The sequence below is a fragment of the Oncorhynchus masou genome, chromosome 9 (genome assembly GCF_036934945.1).
Source record: "Oncorhynchus masou masou isolate Uvic2021 chromosome 9, UVic_Omas_1.1, whole genome shotgun sequence".
NCBI lineage: Eukaryota > Metazoa > Chordata > Actinopteri > Salmoniformes > Salmonidae > Oncorhynchus > Oncorhynchus masou.
Window position 1 is genome coordinate 32491684 of NC_088220.1, and position 14925 is coordinate 32506608.

General features: G+C 46.9%; 1 protein-coding gene across 3 annotated transcripts; it reads left to right on the plus strand.

The window, feature by feature from the left end:
• The first annotated feature begins 2984 nt into the window (after positions 1 to 2984).
• On the plus strand, positions 2985 to 9651 carry LOC135545888 (protocadherin-18-like). 3 transcript variants are annotated; one of them, XM_064973844.1, is made up of 4 exons: positions 2985 to 5872; positions 6355 to 6443; positions 6745 to 6929; positions 8135 to 9651. In XM_064973844.1, exons 1-4 carry the CDS (start codon positions 3374 to 3376, stop codon positions 9082 to 9084), a joined length of 3723 nt encoding a protein of 1240 aa, XP_064829916.1. In that variant the 5' UTR covers positions 2985 to 3373; the 3' UTR covers positions 9085 to 9651. The 3 variants fall into 3 exon arrangements, with proteins under 3 accessions (XP_064829916.1, XP_064829918.1, XP_064829917.1); XM_064973846.1 differs by having other exon boundaries at positions 6745 to 6860; XM_064973845.1 differs by having other exon boundaries at positions 6388 to 6443.
• The last annotated feature ends 5274 nt before the right edge of the window (positions 9652 to 14925 follow it).

Sequence of the window (14925 nt, forward strand, 5' to 3'; positions counted from 1 at the left end):
CAGCCGCCCTGCTACACGTGTCTTGTGGCAATAACCCCCTAGTTACCACTGCAATTCTTGCTGGGGATGAATAGCAATAAGCATTGTCGCGAGGCCACACGGAAGAGACCCGTGCTTCTCACCCAGCCCGTCTCCAATCCTATCCTCGCGAGGGATCCGCGCGAGCTAACAGAATGATAATGAGAGGCCAGGCGGCAGATGCTCGGATGCCTTTACAAACGCCCGCGACCCCCGCGCGCGCCAGAGCAGGAGCATTCCGCCGGCTGGCGCACAGACCGGGATGGGGGAGAAACTTTCCCCTTTGTGAGTGGCTCCCGCACGCAGCTCCCCCGCCGTTTGGGGTTTTTGGTGGGCCCCGGGGCGGCCTGGTTACACCTGCTAAGCGCTTTTGTCATTGGGATCTCCTTCATTTCAATGAAAGTTCATCTCTCCCCTCCCCCAGCTCACGAGGCTCCCAGAACTAGCTTTACGACCCCAGTGGGTGGAATCACTGCACCCCCTCTCCATCCACAGAGAGTACCATATGAGGATGCGAGACTGACTTCGTAAAAATAACACAATGGAACATTTTCTGAAGTAATATGGGCAGCCCTATTATTGAAACCTAAAACTGCATATTAGCAGGAAATTGCATCCAGAGTTGTGTTAAATGCTGATTTGGTATTTGAGATCATTTATGAAGGGAAGCTATAGCCTAGTTAATTGCATTTACCAAATAGCCTATTGCTTTGAGATGTAAATCTGATTATTTTACATATCAACACTGAAACGTAAATATCTGGCTTAGGCTCATTCATGTAGCCCACAGTTTATAGTTCTTTTAATTGTATTGCCAACCACGGCTTAAGGCAAATTAGATGAAGTTAACTGTTTTGTCACCGCACCTGATATCTAAACCCTTGACATAGATTAACATGGACTATGTTTTTCTAAAAATACAGTTCCTACATTTTAGCCCAGAGAAGAGCGTATCGAAATGCATTGAATTTGCATCTGCTTTCTGAAAACATACCCCATTGATGTTGTGTTTCCATGGGTTTTATTCGAATTAAACCCGTTCTTGTTTAAACTCGAGTGGTTGTTGGTCTTCGTGGAGGAAATGTGATTAGCTTGCATTCCCCATTGCAGTGATGATATTTGTGCAACACGAGCTCACCCGGGGTTTTCTCAGAGCGGGGTGAGAGACGGAGAGAATCGAAGCACCGGCCCGTGGCTAACATTGTTAAACGTTAGCGGGGAGTTATCTCCCGGCTCCCTAGCTACCTTTCACACAGCAAACTGGTCATGTCTGCCCTGGTGAGAGAAGATTTTAGGCCTATTGCTCGTCCGGCCTCCCCAGCACCAGCCAAAAATAAATGTGGCACCAGTTATTTCATTGAAAGTTTGAGCGTTTATGTTGGATGCTGCGTTGAGAACCTTTTTACACATCGCCTCAAACAAATACTTGGGTCATATGTATGTTGTTCTAACGCCACATATTACTGTAGCACGTGATGATCTTACTAAAATCCCAAAATCAAACACATACATTTTTTTTATTAGCTGGTAATTGTCTTTTATATGTATAAATGATATGTGCTGAATCATTAGGGAGAAAGCTATATTGATTTACAGCTCTGCTGAATCAAAGTCCATGTGTGCACGCTCATGGAGCCAGATGGCAGAGAGCGAGTGCATCTCCTCCTTTTCCCCCATGAGTCACTCCAGGAATTTAAAATGCAGCGAACCTCCGTAAATATGCTCTATCAAATTTTACAGAGAGAATACAAATATATGTGTTTGTCCAATTGGGCTTAAATAGCCATCAGTGATACAATAATATCTCTGGTTTACCACATTAAATAGCTTAGTGGGAAGTCATGTGTCGTGCTTGTGTCTAATTGCGCAGAGAATGGGGCCAACCGTTTTGGAGATGTTTATCGAGGCAAGGTGCGACGGAACGGCATTAGATTATGTTTGAATTCCATCTGAAAGTGCGTTTAGGCCCGGAATTGACGTGGGCCTAATTATGGGTTTGGGTTGTCTGAACCTCGCGCAGATGGTCCGCTGCCTTCTTCAAGCTCCAGTTGCTCGTGTTTGCTCTCTGAGCGAGAGTTTGAGGATGCTAATTCGGCAGGGATTGTAAAGCAGTATTATGCACCGGGGGAAAGTGTTTGCCCGCGTGACCCGCGGCGAGGCGCATTTAGCACCAAGGAATCCTTTCGGAGATTCGCCACACGCGGGGCCCTGGTGGAACACACAATAGCGAGGGCAGGGAGAGGTCTTCTACCCTCACTCAGTAAAAAGCTAGATTTGTGGATCCACAAACCTTCACTCTTATAGTCCTCTCTACACACTGGTGGCTTGGAAATGTGAGTCTATGCAACCTTCTTATCACCATGATTTTAGGAACAAAATTGGTAACCAAATTGTATCTACTGTCAACCAACCTGAATACACCTTCACATATTGTGTCCTATGTTACATATGTTGTTCAATGTTTTCCAGTTAAATATACGAGACAACTACATATACAATTCACCTCAAAATATATAGTGAATGTATGCGTATAACCAGAGCATAAAATGCAAGCAGTGCTATTTTGGGGGATAATATATGGAATGTTAAAGTTCTTTGTCATGTTTAATGTAGGGGGAAAACAATGACAGTGGCACACGTTTGTGAATTGCAGCTATAACAATATGCGAGTGCCGAGGCAGCCTTGGGTCAATCTGGACGTGTTTAAAGTTCTCCCTGAATAATCCCCTTTACCTATTGTTGTGGGCACACTTTAAAACTACATCTTTGGGTTGGTCCTCCCGGCTTCTGGAATCAATGGGCCCTCTGTGTCGTGAGTGGACATCCTTGATGCAGAGAAGGGGCAGCACTTGATTTTAGGGAGGGGTGAAGAGGAGAGGGAGGAGGGGTGGGGGAATGTTTTTGTGTGAGCTGAGGAAAAAGACGCAGTTTGGGTGAGGGGCGGGCTATCAGGGCCAGTCTGTCTACCGAGACGAGACACAGACGGCAGGAGCGCGCGACAGAGCAGAGCGCACAGCAACACAAGCGGAGCTGCGCCTTTTCTCCTCGCTCAGATTTCCAGACACACACTCACACACAGAGACCGTGTAAGTGGATGTATGCAACAGATCCGTCTACGATAGCAAGAAAAAAATGCATTTGAGTTGGTGTTCTTTGTTGTAAAATCGAAGCTAGAAAGAAAGCTGTGACCTGGTTCATCTTGGGTTCTCAAATCTCCATTTTTAAGTCGATTTGCGCGACTTTTCACCAACGGTGACTTATTGGTGGGATTTAACATGACATACTTTTGAGAAAGCGTATTTTTTTCCAGACCTTGCTCCTCTGTGGAACTGTAGCCCTAACCTGGGTGCTGAAGATGGGTGCCAAAATGAATACACCCAGAGGGAATATAGTATTTTACACTGCACTATTATTATTTTTGGTTGGAATTATGCAGGACGTTTCTGGTAAGAATTTGAAATATAAAGTTTATGAAGAGCAAAAAGTAGGCACAGTGATTGCAAGGCTAAAGGAAGACGTGGCGGGTGTTCTTTCTAAATTACCGAGTTCAGTGTCCTTTCTGTTCCGTGCTATGCAGCGGGGGAGCACTCCGTTTCTGTCGGTTCGGGAGGAGGACGGTGAAATCACCATAGGGACCAAGATTGACCGGGAGAAGATTTGTGAAAAGAACCTCAACTGTTCCATCGAATTTGACGTTATCACTCTGCCTACTGAATACCTCCAGCTCTTCCACGTCGAGGTGGAAGTCTTGGACATTAACGATAACTCGCCACAGTTCTCTCGTGCCATCATACCCATTGAGATCTCCGAGAGCGCATCTGTTGGAAACCGGATCCAGCTGGACAGCGCCACGGACCCAGACGTGGGAGATAACTCCCTTTACTCTTATTCCCTGACACCGAATCACTTTTTCAAAATCGACATTAGGACCAGAAACGATGGTGCCAAATACGCAGAGCTTGTTGTGGTGAGAGAGCTGGACAGGGAGGTGCAGTCCAACTACCAGTTGCAGCTAACGGCCTCGGACAATGGAGTCCCCCCGAAGTCCGGCTCCACTTTGCTCAAGATAAGCATCTCGGACTCTAATGACAACAGTCCGGCTTTTGACGAGCAGGCTTACGTTATCAATCTCATGGAAAACTCACCACTGGGGACTCTACTGATTGATTTAAATGCCACAGATCCGGATGAGGGCACAAACGGTAAAATAGTTTACTCTTTCAGCAGTCATGTCTCTCCCAAAATACTGGAGACGTTTAAAATTAACCCTGAAAATGGTCAAATCACTTTGATTAAAAAAGTGGACTATGAATCTACATCATCTTATGAACTGGACATTCAGGCCCAGGATCTGGGTCCCAACTCCATCCCTGGACTTTGTAAAATCGTAATCAAAGTGGTGGACGTGAATGACAACAAACCGGAGATCAACATTAACCTGATGACTCCTGGCAAGGAGGAGGTGGCCTACATCTCGGAGGGCGCGCCAGTGGACACCTTTATAGCACTGGTGCGCGTGGACGACAGTGACACGGGGCTCAACGGTGACGTGGTGTGCCGCCTGCACGGCCACGGTCACTTCCGGCTGCAGAAGACCTATGAGAAGAATTACATGATCCTGACCAACGTGTCTTTGGACAGAGAGAAGAGGTCAGAGTACAGTCTGACAGTCATTGCTGAGGACCGTGGCTCTCCAAGCCTCTCCACAGTCAAACACTTCACTGTACAGGTGTTGGATGAAAACGATAACCCGCCTCGCTTTGAGAAGAGTCGCTACGAGGTCTTCAAGTCAGAGAACAACTCTCCAGGGGCCTACCTGATGACAGTGGTGGCGTCCGACCCTGACCTGGGCACTAACGGTCAGGTGACCTACACGGTGGTGGAAGCTCTGGTCCAGGGAAGCCCCATCTCCACCTACGTCACCATCGACCCGTCCAACGGCGCCATCTACGCTCTACGGAGCTTCGACCACGAGGACGTCAGCCGCATCGCCTTCACCGTCCAGGCCCGTGATGGAGGGAACCCCGCCCTCTCCTCCAATGCCACCGTCCTCCTGACCGTGCTCGACGATAACGACAATCCGCCCACCATCCAGTCCCCACCCCTACGGAACCACACCGCGGATCTACCTCTCTGGAGACACGCCTCCGCCGGTCAGCTGGTCACCATCATTAAGGCCACCGACCGTGACACCGGTGCCAATGGCGAGCTGAGCTGCTCCATCGTCGGGGGCAACGAGGAGGGCCTGTTTGTGATGGACGCGCGGCGATGCGAGCTGCGGACCAATGGCAGTCTGGAAGGGGTTCCCAAGGACGTGCTGGAGATCAGGGTGGAGGTGCAGGACAGGGGCACCACTCGCCTGTCCACGGGGGCCCTGCTCCGCCTTTCCCTCCAGGAGAACATGGACATCCTGCCCCCAGGCCTCCCCACGGGCCCAAGCCATCCAACACTGGACCTCTCCCTCATCATCATCATCTCCCTGGGGGCCGTGTGTGCCCTGCTGCTGGTGGTCATGGTGATGTTCACCACGGCACGCTGCAACAGGGAGAAGAAGGACCCACGCAACTCATACAACTGCAGGGTGGCAGAGAACACGTACCAAAACCACCCGAAGAAGCCCTCTAGGCAGATCCACAAGGGAGACATCACCCTGGTTCCCACCGTCAACGGCACCTTGCCCGTACGGGCACACCCACGCTCACCTTCTGCTTCGCCTGCCCCAGAGAGGGGCACCATGGGCAGCCGGCAGAGCCAACACAGCCGCCAGTCGCTTAACAGCCTAGTCACCATCTCCTCCAATCACGTCGCAGAGAACTTTGCTCTGGAACTGGCCCACGCCACGCCCCCTGTCGAGGTAAGAAGAAGAGAGAGAGAGAGAGGGTTTCATTTCATACCCTAAGTCCTTAGTGATGTATTACTAGATGGTTATATGAATATGTTATCTGCTAATGGTAGTCTTTGAATCTCTTAAATGCCTTTGGAATAAAATAGACTACCATCAACTATGGATCTATAGAATAAAATGACTGAGTTTAAGCTTTGCCTCATATTATGGTGATATAGAAATGTAATGCTGTTTATAATTAGGATAATTGCGTTATGTATTTTCCAATTGTGTGCCCCACGTTGTGTTATGTTCAGTAAGCCGTCCCTTATTTCCCATGATCATCACATGTTTTATAGCCCGTCATAACAACCTTTATCCAGATCATGTGTCCTTATGCCTGTCTGCTCCCATCAGTGTTCATTCATTTCCCCTTTTCATTTTCCCCTTTATTTTCACTTTCCTTTCTTTTTTTCTTTCTTTTTCCCCCTTTTTTTTTGTTTGGATTGTAGCAAGTCTCACAGCTTCTGTCCATGCTCCATCAGGGCCAGTACCAGCCAAGACCCAGTTTCCGTGGCAACAAATACACTAGGAGCTACAGGTACCTACATCTTAAAATAAACACGCCCGGAGGGAATCAGAATGTACGTGTTTAAGAATGTGTGCATAACTCAGTAAGGCTCTAAGGCATATCCTACAATGCTTTACATATTCCTATAAAGCTTGTGGTGCTATTCCCTCTTAGGCCTATATGTGCCTTGTTCTATTTTAGGACTCAACCTTAGTAATTGTATGCAAAAACCTCCACTGCACTTAGTTTTGATACATGTATAAGCCTTGAACCATCCTCCAATGTGGTTTTCTATGAAAGTTCAACCATCATTTCTTCTCGCCGCCTCCAGGTATGCTCTAAATGACATGGACAAGTTTAGTCTGAAGGACAGTGGTCGTGGTGACAGCGACGCTGGGGACAGTGACTACGAGGCAGGGAGAGAGTCTCCCATCGACAGGCTCCTGGGTGAGGCCTTTACTGAGCTATACCCCCCTGACGGCCAGCACAGACCCCATCCACAGCATCCGCATGCAGGTATACACCCCTCACCGCGTTTCAAACCCCTCACCCCCATCACCACTCTCCACCGATCCAATATCAACTCCCTTCCTCTACATGTCCATTCTTTACTGACCTTTACCAACACACCACATGCAGGTATATCATCCTCACCCCTTTCACAACATCACTCCTCTCACCCATCTTAGCCCCTACACTCCCCCCATCACACCACCTCACCCCTCCCACTCTCAGTCACCCCTCATCCCCAACACCTGTGAGAGATTCATCCCCCAGCTGCTTATCAAGCACAGTGACTGGGTGGGACTGTGGATGGAGGAAATAGGGAGAATTATCACCCGTTTCTCTGGCGAGAAAAAAGCTCTCATCTCCTCCACAACACAATTATTTCAGAGTGCGATCAGGCAGCCAGGCAGGCAGGTAGAGAGGCAGGTTGGAGTGGTTTTATCGACAGCTTTGAAAGGCGTTTTTGGTAAATCAGTCCGGTTAATCTTTCATCAGTGGGGGAGCCAATCTGCTGCCTGCCTGCATGGCCGCGGCTGCTGCTTTTCTAATGTTCCCCAATGCACTCTTCCTTCATCAGCTCTAAGATGTATTACAAATGGTCCTTTTATGGTAATGAGAGCGTAATGAAGTCCCTGAATAGTATGAGTGAATAACCAGCGCTCTTTAATGAAGGCTTTAACTTGGCATATTTGATTTGTCTAATTTATTCTTCAGAGATTTTTCATTTGAAGATTGAATGTTGAATAGACGTGACATGAAAGGGTAAAATGCCGGCTTTTGAACAAATAATAATCGCCATTGATCTGGCCTAGTGAATTGTCCCGACATGTTAATTGCATGTTATAGGTAGTATGCTCTCGCCCACAGAGTGCTGTGCAATCTAATTAGCTTAGATTTCAACCCATGTTTGAAACCCAGATCACACAATTGTGTTTAAAGATGAATGGATATCAAATGTTTGATGTTAAAAGACTGTATGAAAGACAATCTCTCATCTCCTCCCTTCAAAACCACTCCCCAATTCTATGCCTGCTCATCACCATCTCCCCTCATCACAAGTCTATCAACAAAATAACAGTAATACCCAGAACAATCTATGGTGTGCGTATGTTTAAATGCATGGCCACATGGGGCCCACCTTCTATGTATTTCATCAATGCAGTGCCTTGTGAATGTATCCATGACCGTGTCTCTCTCTCCCTCTCTCTCTGTAGCGATGAGACTGTGCACTGAGGAGTGTCGTGTCCTGGGTCATTCTGACCAGTGCTGGATGCCTCCCTTGCCCTCCCCAGCCTCCTCTGACTACCGCAGCAACCTCTTCATCCCAGGAGATGACCCCCGCCAGGCCAGAGACCCCGAGCAGCCCCCACAGCCCTCCGACCCCACCCACCCTCATGCCCAACGCAGCAACCAGAGCTTCTCCACCTTTGGCAAGGACAACCAGGAGGGGGCCGAGGAGGGAGAGGCGGAAGATGGGGGAGAGGATGGGGAGGACCTCTGTGGAACCACCTCCCTGCTGTCAGAGATGAGCAGCGTGTTCCAGAGGCTCCTCCCCCCGTCGCTGGACTCCTACGTCCAGGTCAGTGAGACCCAGAAGGGAGGTGCGAGTGTGGGGGGTGTAAGTATCCCAATGACGGGGTCACTGGACAGGAGGAGGAGTCACTTGCCAGGTAAGCCCAGTGCTGCAGCCCACCAGCAAGGTGTGGCAGCGTGGGCTGCCAACACCCATTTCCAAAACCCCGGATCTAGCATCGGGCCCTCAGGCCATCCACACCCCCAGAACGGCAGCTACCACACCCTCAAACCCAGCACCAAGCTCAGCCCCCAGAACAACCACAAGAACCAGGTCGTTGGGCATGGACAGCACGCCCCCACCCCCAAGAATAGCCCTCTGCTCACTGCCCTGGTTAGCCCTACCCTGGTGGTACCCTCCCTGGCCCCTGCCCCCATCCCTGTCCCTGTCCCCCTCCCGGGGCCTTGCGGTAAGTGGCTCCCAGCCATGGAGGAGATCCCAGAGAACTTTGAGGAGGATGAGTTTGACTCGGTGTTGGGGCAGCTGGGACACCTGCAGGGGAAGAGGAGCGACAGCCGCCATGAGTTGATGGACGCCAGCGAGCTAGTGGCTGAGATCAACAAACTGTTACAGGACGTCCGGCAGAGCTAGACATTCTTAAATACCCTCCACTCTACACCTTTGAACTCTGACCTCCAACTTCCTGACTTCCTGTCAGGAGTCCTGCCATGTGTATGGAGAGGGAGCTGAGGAGTCTGGGTAGGAAAAAAGAAAAGAGAAACAAACTAAAGACATAGACCTGCAATTGTCATTAGAGTTGCATTTCTAACGTATTTGTGTTTTGTGAATGCTAAATATCCAAATAATGTTTGTATTTTCTGGTTTGGTACACAATGTACACAATGTGACTGTATTTATCTTTGTATTTTAAAAATACATTTGTATTCTTATATTTATTTAAAAATATGTATATAAACTTAATCAATCAGAATTATATTTTTATATATTGAATGCATGTTAAATGGGAGAAGAAAAAAAAATCAAGATTTTGACATGCAACTGAAAATCTACATATTTAATATCGTCTTTTGTGAAATGTTTTTTATGTTACTATTATTATATGTATACGTGAATATATTCATTATTGGACACAAGTCTTTGTGGTGCATTGTGGGAACGTGTGGAGAAACACAAATAAAGTGGAAGACACAGAACTAATATGAGTTTGTCTCTGTTTAATCTTTGACGAATGTTGCCATTGTTTTAGAGGAAGGATGTCAGAGACAGATCTATTAACTACACTGAGAAAAAATTGAAACTCAACATGTAAAGTGTTGGTCGCATGTTTCATGAGCTGAAATCAAAAATCCCAGAAATTTTCCATAAGCACAAAAAGCTTATTTCTCTCAAATTTTGTGCACATTCCTGTTAGTGAGCGTTTCTCCTTACCCAAGATAATCTGTCCACCTAACAGGTATGGCATATCAAGAAGCTGATTAAACAGCATGATCATTACACAGGTGCCCCTTGTGCTGGGGACAATAAAAGGCCACTTGAAAATGTGCAGTTTTGTCACAAAACACAATAACACAGGTCTAAAGTTTTGAGGGAGCGTGCAGTTGGCATGCTGACTGCAGAAATGTCCCCTAGAGCTGTTGCCAGAGAAATTATAATGCTCATTTCTTGTTTTAGAGAATTTGGCAGTACGTCCAATCAGCCTCACAACCACAGAACACTTGTAACTACGCCAGCCTAGGACCTCCACATCTGGCTTCTTCACCTGCGGGATTGTCTGAGCGGGAGAGTACTTTCATCTGTAATAATGCCATTTTGTGGGGGGAAAACTATTTCTTATTGGCTGGGCGTGGCTCCCCAATGGGTGGGCTTGGCTGTCAAGTGGGTGGGCCTAAGCCCTCCAAGTCCCAGCCATGGCTGCACCCCTGCCTATTCATGAGAAACCCTAATTCATTTATTTATTTCAATTGACTGATTTCCTCATATGAACTGGAACTTAGTAAAATCTTTGAAATTGTTGCATGTTGCATTTATATTTTTTGTTCAGTATAAATGAAATGTTTCCATAGGAGGTTGAGAACCTCGTGTGTGTGTGTATGTGTGTTTGTATGTGTGTTCATTGACTATAGCTCAACACCATAGTGCTCTCCAAGCTCATCACTAAGTTCAGGACCCTGGGACTGAACACTTCCCTCTGCAACTGGATCCAGGACTTCCTGACAGGAGGGTAGACAACAACACATCCACTACGCTGACCCTCAAAACAGGGACCCCCTCGGTGGTGCATGCTTAGCCCCTGTACTTCCTGCGTGGCCGCGCACGACTCCCAACACCATCGTTAAGTTTACTGACGACACAACAGTGGTTGGCCTGATCACAGACAACGATGAGACAACCTATAGGGAGGAGGTCAGAGACCTGGCAGTGTGGTGCCAGAACAACAACTTCTCCCTCAACGTCAGCAAGACAATGGAGCTGATCGTGGACTACAGGAAACGGAGGGCCGAGCGAACCCCCATCCACATCGAGGGAGCCGTAGTGGTGCTGACATATGGAATTGTTTTAAGATGGTCATACCATGGATCACTTAGCTATTTGATTTTGAATTTTAGGACTCCTTAAAGTATAAATTATTTTATTTTTTATTGATAAATCCCATAGAAATGCATGGAATAACATTGATAAAAAGTATCTGTCCTATATCAAGGAGATATGATAAAGCTGAGGATATATACATATATATATTTTACACATATTTAACCCCTTTTTGGGTTGGCACAAAACTACATGTACCTCCATACTTAAACTGACAAATGTTTATGGGGATTGTTTTTGTTATGTTACTTATATTGACGCACAGGTGCGTCAGTAGACTCTAGGGGGTATTATGATTTATCCTGTTGCCTAGTCACTTTATCCCTACCTATATGTACATTCTGTATCTACTTCCATTACCTCGTACCCCTGCACGTCGACTCGGTTCTGGTACCCCGTGTATATAGCCAAGTTATCGTTACTCATTGTGTATGTATTCATTATGTTATTATTTTTCAATTATTTACCTAAGTTATTTTGCTCTGCATTGTTGGGAAGGGCCCGTGAATAAGCATTTCACTGTTATTCTACACCTGTTGTTTACGAAGCATGTGACAAATACAATTTGATTTGATTGATTTAGATTTCCACGAGAAGAGATAAATAGGAGCTCGCATTATCGGGAAAAAGAGCTCACAATTGGTCCAATAGCAGTCAGTTCTATTCCAGCACACTGTTCTTGGATACAACAGTCAGAGCTTCTCTTATTCATGTCCTAGATATTTGGAGGGAGGCTGTTCATGCCAATATAGTGCTCCCTCCTATTTTCCTCCTGGTGGATGGCTGATACGATACCTACAGGTGTTAATAGTGCACTGAAAAACCTTGGTTCTATCATCACCGCTTACTCCTGCTGCTTCTGATGACTTTACCCATATGAAGGTCTGAGGCTCAGTTTGAAACAGAACAGAGCCCCCTGGAGGCCCTGTTGAAGTACTGCAGAAACAGGTTCCAACATTGGCAAGCAACTGGAGCTGAATTCACCTCACGCTCTCAACCCTGTAGTCGAAATAATTCACAGACACTCCACCGAGGCGCTGCCTACAAACCGAAGACATTCACTCACTCATTCAGTATGTCAAAATAAACCAGATGAGCTTAACTGTACTGTACGAGAAAACATTTAGTGTGGAGGATATTTAGTTTTGACATTTCAGTCATTTAATAGGCGTTCTATGACCTCTGAACCTTTGTGGGTCTGTATTTGACCCATCTGTATTTTACCCATTTATACTTTCCCACACTGAGCCCATAACCTGCTAAAATCACTGACTCTTTTCTTGCAAAGATAAGGTGAGATAGAAGAAACCACTAGAGCTACAACACAATTATCAAGAGCTCATTGTTTTAGGTGTTTCGACCTCGCCTCAAGTTAATGTTTACACATCGGTCTGTATAAATCTGAGACAGGTAGCTACCGTTAAAGGCCTTTGTTTTTCTCGAGTGGAAGAGCGAGTGAAAGAGGTAGGGAGAGGTAGCAGGGGAGAACGAGGGCGTGCTAGATGGAGGGAATGAGAGGAGAGGCAGCTGTAGAGGAGGGCAGAGGTAGTGGGAGAGAAAATGTGAGAGAGAGTGTGCCTGTGATAGAGAGTGAGAGGTAGAAACAGAGATGGGCTGCAGGGAGGGAGAGCAGAATGACATAACTACAGAGAGCAGTGGAGGGATAGAGAGAGAACAGGGATAGAGGGAAAGAGGTAAGGGTTTAGAGAGGGTGAGAATAGAGAAACAGAGCGGGAGCCGGGCGGTATAGAGAGAGACTGAGGGATAGAGAGAGACAGAAGGATAGAGAGAGACTGAGGGATAGAGAGAGAGAGAGCGAGACTGAGGGATAGGGAGAGACAGAAGGATAGAGAGAGACAGGGATAGATAGAGAGAGAGAGACTGAGGGATAGAGAGAGACAGAAGGATAGAGCAAGAGAATGATAAAGAAACACGGAGAGAGAGAGAGAGAGAGAGAGAGAGAGGAGAGAGGAGAGAGAGAGAGAGAGAGAGAGAGAGAGAGGGAGAGAGAGGCAGGGATAGTGAGAGAGAGGGCGGAATAGAGAGAGAGAGAGAGAGAGAGAGAGAGAGAGAGAGAGAGAGAGAGAGAGAGAGAGAGAGAGAGAGAGAGAGAGAGAGAGAGGCAGGGATAGTGAGAGAGAGGGCGGAAGAGAGAGAGGGAGAGGGAGAGAGGAGAGAGAGAGAGAGAGAGAGAGAGAGAGAGAGAGAGAGAGAGAGAGAGAGAGAGAGAGAGAGGCAGGGATAGAGAGGATAGTGAGAGCGGGCGGAATAGAGAGGGAGAGAGAGAGAGAAGGAGAGAGAGAGAGAGAGAGAGAGAGAGAGAGAGAGAGAGAGAGAGAGAGAGAGAGGGAGAGGGAGAGAGAGGCAGGGATAGTGAGAGAGAGGGCGGAATAGAGAGAGAAAAGACAGCGGGGTATTGTTAGGAGAACACAGAGCTGTACACCGGAGTCTGTTGTGTAAAAGGAAGCCAGCATTTGGCATTTCATGTTGTCAGCCGTTTTTCCTGAATGCTGCTTAACATGTCCTCTCTGACAACATCCCCTCCCTTCCCTCTTACCCCTTTGCAGAGAACCGCACCCAGAAAAACACCCCATCTAACCGAACCCCATAATCTCCTCTCCACTCAATATGGACAAGGTCCAGCTGCACTAGTGGTGTCATAATCTGGGAGGTTTTGTTGGGACTATTCTGACTTTTCAACGGCATCCACATAGGGTATTGACTTTGCACAAAGACACACACAAGACAGAAGCACACTGATTAAAGTAATTTGTCATGGAAAGAAAACAAGGCCATCTGGTCCATAATCATCAGTAATTTTCAAGGTAACTTAATCACATTCTCCTCTATAACCAGTCTATTGTATGTCTGCCAATCAGGGCTTACTCTATTAGTTGCCTGTCAGTGTGTTGTCAGTCAGTGGCTCTTCAGTTCATCTTGTGTTTTTTTTTTCATGTGTTTTCACAGCAAGTCAGCTGAAGGAGAGCCTTGCTATGGACCAAGAGCTGTGGATTGGAGCATTGGGATATGGACACACAGGTGAGAGACACTCCAGAGAAACAATCACTGTTTATTATGCTGCTGATGGACCCTAACCCTCCGCTAACCAGCCAGACAGCACCTCTCATCACCATCGTCTCTCTGGCGGAGGTGGGTAGTGCTGTGTGTGTGTGTGTATACACATTCATGAATACACACACACACACACACACACACATAACACAAACACGCACATCGACACAACACACACACACACGGACTCTATCCTCATCAGAATTATACAGAACACTGGCGAAGACAGGTGGAAATAACATTAGAATACAAATATCTGCAAATAGCTAATTCCACTTCATGAGGCTAAACCATAGACACACTTATCAGGGGTGCACCAGCATACAATAACCAAATCTGTGGGAATAAAGGGTGCACGTTTCTCAAGCATGCCGGTACAGACACAAGTCCTTAGGCTCGCCAGACGTGCAGGAGCGGAACTTCGAGAAATGGCAACACACAAGACAAACACGAAGTAAACACTCAAATTAAATGCACACACTGAAGTAAAGCAATTCCACTCGAAATACAGAGGCATTTAGCAGTTGTTTAAAGAGGACTGCCCTTAAAAAACAGCAAATCCCTTTGATTACGGCCTATGTGGCGTCGATGGGAGTCAGAAACATTGATTCTAGTGTCAAAATTGTCTACAAAGTGTAAATAAGATCATTTTGGCCATAACATCGGTTTTGTTAAAAACAGAGTTTGGAACATCAGTGAGTCACAATGGGTAAATGAAGGTTGAGTTTTGATTTGATGATGTCCATTTGCTTACTAACATGGTGAACAGCTGCAGTGATTGCTCTCTGTCCAGTATCATACTGTACACAG